General features: G+C 40.9%; 1 protein-coding gene across 2 annotated transcripts; it reads left to right on the plus strand.

Annotated features, from left to right (window-relative positions):
- The first annotated feature begins 692 nt into the window (after positions 1-692).
- On the plus strand, positions 693-2,204 carry LOC149010656 (ADP/ATP translocase 1, mitochondrial-like). Of its 2 annotated transcripts, XM_089163039.1 has the most exons (4): positions 705-834; positions 889-1,208; positions 1,439-1,810; positions 1,908-2,204. In XM_089163039.1, the coding sequence occupies exons 1-4, from the start codon at positions 705-707 to the stop codon at positions 2,202-2,204; spliced, it is 1,119 nt and encodes a 372-aa protein (XP_089019165.1). The 2 variants fall into 2 exon arrangements, with proteins under 2 accessions (XP_089019166.1, XP_089019165.1); XM_089163040.1 differs by having other exon boundaries at positions 693-1,208.
- Positions 2,205-5,027: the final 2,823 nt, after the last annotated feature.

Raw genomic sequence — 5,027 nt, forward strand, 5'->3', positions numbered from 1 at the left:
GGAGCTGCCATGTGTGCTTTGGGCAAACGCAAGCAAAAATTAATCATTCAACTATAAGATAGTCTATATGATCGTATATAACAACAGATATCATGTACATCTTCAAAAGGCGCATTTGAGATTCCACCCAAATATATTCACCAACACTAGAGTCCTTGAAAAAGCCGGGGGGGGTTTTAAAAAAAAAACCAAGAAGAGGCAAACACCCCCCCCAATTTTTTTGGGGGGTGGGTTTTTTCCCTAAAAAATTCAACGGCCCCAACAAATAGCCTGTGCGTTAGGTACTTTAAACTTTGAACACTAAGTACGACTCCGCTTTTGTCCTAATTTTCGGCAGGACTAACCGCGTTGCGCCTTCTCCGGAACGGTCCTCCACGAGGAATGCGTCTATAAGTTATACGGTTCTTAACCCCGAAATGTCATCGTTTCCGTTACTGATCTCTTCAATTCCGTCCAGACGTTCTCCTTCTTATTCTTCCGGTTGCCAACTCTAGTTCTTTCGGTTATTCACTTTGTTCGCATCTCTTTGTTCCTTCCCTTTCACCCTTCACGCATGTAAGCTCTGCTCTTTGTCTTAAAATTTCAATAATGATCCTTTGGTCATCATTGGGTTTCAATTGATTACCAGACTCTAGTATTATTGGGTTCCAACTAATAATTGTGTGATTCTTTGATGTGTTAACAGGCTTTTGAATTCACAAGAAATGGCGGATTGGCCTCCACACCCATCTGTTATTCAGAAGGTTGGTAGTCAATTCAACCTCCGCTCCTGCTATTCTCAGGATTTGCAGAGCAAAAACGGTGTCTTACAGAAGAATGCTTCATATGAGAGACGTTTCAGTCATGGAAATTACAGAAATGGTTCCCTGCAGAACCCATTGATGCAAGGAATGTACAGCCATGATCTGTCCTCATTGACGTCTATGTCACCTGTCCTGGTGCAAGCACCTTCAGAGAAAGGTGCAGGAGCGTTCTTTCTTGATTTCCTGATGGGTGGAGTCTCGGCAGCTGTTTCCAAAACAGCTGCTGCTCCCATTGAACGTGTGAAGCTTTTGATTCAGAACCAAGATGAAATGATCAAGGTCGGTAGACTCTCTGAACCTTACAAGGGAATTGGAGAATGTTTTGGTCGCACGATAAAGGAGGAAGGTTTTGGCTCATTATGGAGAGGAAACACAGCAAATGTCATCCGCTACTTCCCCACGCAGGTAATTCTTCATCTCTTTGTCCCTTCAATTCTTTTGGACATTTAAAACTGTGAACCCTGGTGCACTAATTTGGTATAGTGGCACTAGATTTGGCTAGCAAGGATTTTAACTTCTATCAATTTCGGAGCTATAGAACACACTAGTCAAATACCTAACACCCACATCCCATACATCATAAAGAATTCTTCTGATAATAAAAGGTGTTCCTAATTTCCTCTATGAACCTGCAGGCTTTAAACTTTGCATTCAAGGATTACTTCAAGCGTATGTTTAACTTCAAGAAGGACAAAGATGGCTACTGGACGTGGTTTGCTGGCAATCTAGCTTCAGGCGGTGCTGCTGGTGCTTCTTCCCTCTTCTTCGTCTATTCTTTGGACTATGCCCGAACTCGCCTGGCCAATGATGCAAAGGCAGCAAAGGGAGGAGGAGATAGGCAATTCAATGGTTTGATAGATGTATACAGGAAAACAATGAAAACTGATGGAATTGCTGGTCTCTACCGTGGCTTCAACATTTCATGTGTGGGAATCATAGTTTATCGCGGTCTTTACTTCGGAATGTATGATTCTCTAAAGCCTGTCTTGCTAGTTGGAAAACTTGAGGTTCGTTATGTGATTCAATATTGTCTTGGGGTTTTAGATCAAAACCATGGAACCCAAGTTTCATCAACATTTGTTTTGCTTCTGTTGATGATTTCAGGATAGTTTCTTCGCAAGTTTCGCTTTGGGTTGGGTGATCACAAATGGAGCAGGTCTTGCATCCTACCCAATTGATACTGTTCGTAGAAGAATGATGATGACTTCTGGAGAAGCAGTGAAATACAAAAGCTCCATGGATGCGTTCTCCCAGATCCTAAAGAATGAAGGAGCAAAATCTTTGTTTAAGGGTGCAGGTGCAAACATTCTACGTGCAGTTGCAGGCGCTGGTGTGCTTGCTGGATATGATAAGTTGCAGGTGTTAGTATTCGGGAAGAAGTATGGATCTGGTGGCGGCTAAAGATGCCTAGCAGCTCAATTTTGCAGAAAGGAGGACCAAGAGAGGTCTTAATCCTGTCTCATGGATGTTTAACTTGAACAGAGGCAGATCTTCTCTGGGTTCTTTAGTTTTAAACAAATCAGAATCAAATCATCAAATTTGAAAATGAGAGACTTACCAAACTTATATTTCATGAAATTTTCTTAGCTTTATATTTATTTGAAGAACAGTTCCGGATTTCCCCACATTTTTTTTTCTTTTTTAATTTTTCGATGATCCAGTTAGGTGTCATCTGTATTATGTGATGTAATAATCTTTTTCTCCTTCAAATTTTGAGAAATTATTTGTCTGAACTGTGTTGGATATCCATTACAATTAAGAATCTTACTTCACTTTTTTTAACGACTCCCATTTCCCAAATGGAGCTTTATTTTATAGGGGGAAATTTTTTATTTTCTCTAAAAGAGGAAAACTGGTAGAAAGAAAGAGTTTCCAATAAAAACTAAAAATTCAAAATTTTGATTTGTTAAAGATTTGTGTGTTCTCATAGACACATGAATGACCAATAAGTGTGTTTTAGAAAATTAGCTTAAATGACTAATAAACAAGCTTTATGGGCAAAAATATGCTTGAACATAGCTTTTGGAAACAACTATAATATTTTATTTTTTTTTTGGAGACAACTATAATAGTCTTTTTTTTTTTTTTTTTAATGAAAGTAGTAAGTGTTGCTTATTCTTTAGCATCAGTTTAAAAAATATTTTTTTCAATTAAAACATGATTTTCTTTTGACCATGACATTGTGAATATAGCTTTTGAATTCCCTAGGTAATTGCATTTTAAAGTGCATCGCATGAGATTAGAGGATTATTTCTTCAAAAAAAAAAAAGATAATAAGAGGATTATTATATCTTGGAGATATAGACGCATGGTTAACCTCAATTGCAGAGATTGAGGTGTTTAATGAGTTGTATGTTAACCTTTCTAGTCCATTTTCTTGTTTCTAGGTAGAAATAGTTTTTTTTTTTCTTCTATTTTATGCAATTTCACTGTTTTCTGGGTGCTGAATTTGTGCATGATTATACAAGAAAAAATGTGCTGTGTAACAAAAAAATAATAATAATGCAGCAACGAAAAAACTGAGTTTTTAGGGTTTTGGAAAAGAAGTTTATGTTTTGCAGTCAAAAAGACAAGAACACCCTTATTGGAAGACAATGTTTCCCTAACATTTCAAAAGAAGTATTATTTTGTGATTTGTTGTTTCTCAAAGTGGACTTAAAACCAAGGATGCCCATGTCGCCTGGTGTCGCCGTGTTGGCGCCTGGCGACACCGGTGACATGTCGAACATGTCGCTCGACTTGTGGATGTCGCCCGACTTGTGGTTCCTCAAGAAGCGCCGGAGGAGATAAGTTAGAAGGGGAGGGAGAGACGGAGAAGGGAGAAACCGAGCAAAGGAAGAAGGAAAGTAGTAGAACTGCAGAAGTTGTGGCCTAGGGTTTCGTCTAGAGGCTCTGTGAACAAATCCGGTTGGTGACTCTCGCCCGACTTGTGGTTCCTCAAGAAGCGCCAGAGGAGATAAGTTAGAAGGGGAGAGACGGAGAAGAGAGAAACCGAGCAGAGGAAGAAGGAAAGTAGTAGAACTGCAGAAGCTGTGGCCTAGGGTTTCGTCTAGAGGCTCTGTGAACAAATCCGGTTGGTGACTCTGAGTCTGAGTCTGGTCGGCCGGTTTGAGACACGGGAAGCTCCCATGATCGGACTTGATAGAAGGCAAATTAGGCAAACACAAACCCTACCTGTTCTTGGTTCTCTTCTTCGTCTTCTCTTGCTGTTACACCTGTAAAACCTCTCAATCTAGCTGGTGTTCCATGTTCCTTAACTTCCTTTTGGATCTCGACTAGGCGGCCTTAATCATCACGCTGAACAGTTCATCACGGCTTGCTGCTGGTTGTTGATGGTTGAAGGAGCAGACTGCAAACGCAGGGGTGTCGACTTTTTTTTCGACTGTCAGCGATATATCGCCGATTTCCGGCGATATATCGTCGACATATTGTAAAGTCCGTATCGCCATGGGGTGTCGTGTCGCCCCCAGGCGACACCTCGACATATATCGCCGACACGAGGTACTATGCTTAAAACTATGCTAAAGGGATGGACAATGGATAAGAAGAAAAAAAATACAAGAAATAGATTGATCATATGGTCTTTGGGATGTTGAAGAGCTCGTTCTTTTTAAACATTTTCTTTGTTGAAAATGTTAATTATAGTTGCTCTAGAGACAAGTTCTTCAGTGTATCATGCATTTTTTCTTCATATTTTCACAATGGTCATAGAACAGTCTTCTTTGAGCCATTGTAGTGAAAGAAGGTTGTGATGGCAGTGTTGCCCTGAATTTTGGGTCAATGTAATAATTTGAGCCAAGAATGAGTTTGGCTTGCATGGTGGCTTCCTCGAGAGTGTCGTATCCACGCATATGACCGTGAGATTCTGGAAGGTAACTCGGAGGGGTCTAATCCAATCCATGGAGCAGGAGGGGAATCTGAGCGTGACCGTGAGATTCTGAATGTAACTTTGAAGGTGTCTGATCCAATCCATGGAGTGGGAGAGGAGTCTGAGCGTGACCATGAGATTCTAAATGTAACTGTGGAGGTGTCTGATCCCATCCGTGGAGCGGGAGGGGAGTCTGAGCATGACCATAAGATTCTGAATGCAACTGTGAATGTGTCTGATCCCATCCATGGAACCCCTCCAGCGGAAGGGGAGGAGCATGCTGGGAACACTACGGAGGAGGTTCAGGTTGTTACTCTGAGAAGAAGCCATCGATTCGGCAGCCGGCTGCTGAAATA

The sequence above is a fragment of the Hakea prostrata genome, chromosome 7 (assembly GCF_041222555.1).
Source record: "Hakea prostrata isolate BN-2017 chromosome 7, UWA_Hpros_2, whole genome shotgun sequence".
Classification (NCBI taxonomy): domain Eukaryota; kingdom Viridiplantae; phylum Streptophyta; class Magnoliopsida; order Proteales; family Proteaceae; genus Hakea; species Hakea prostrata.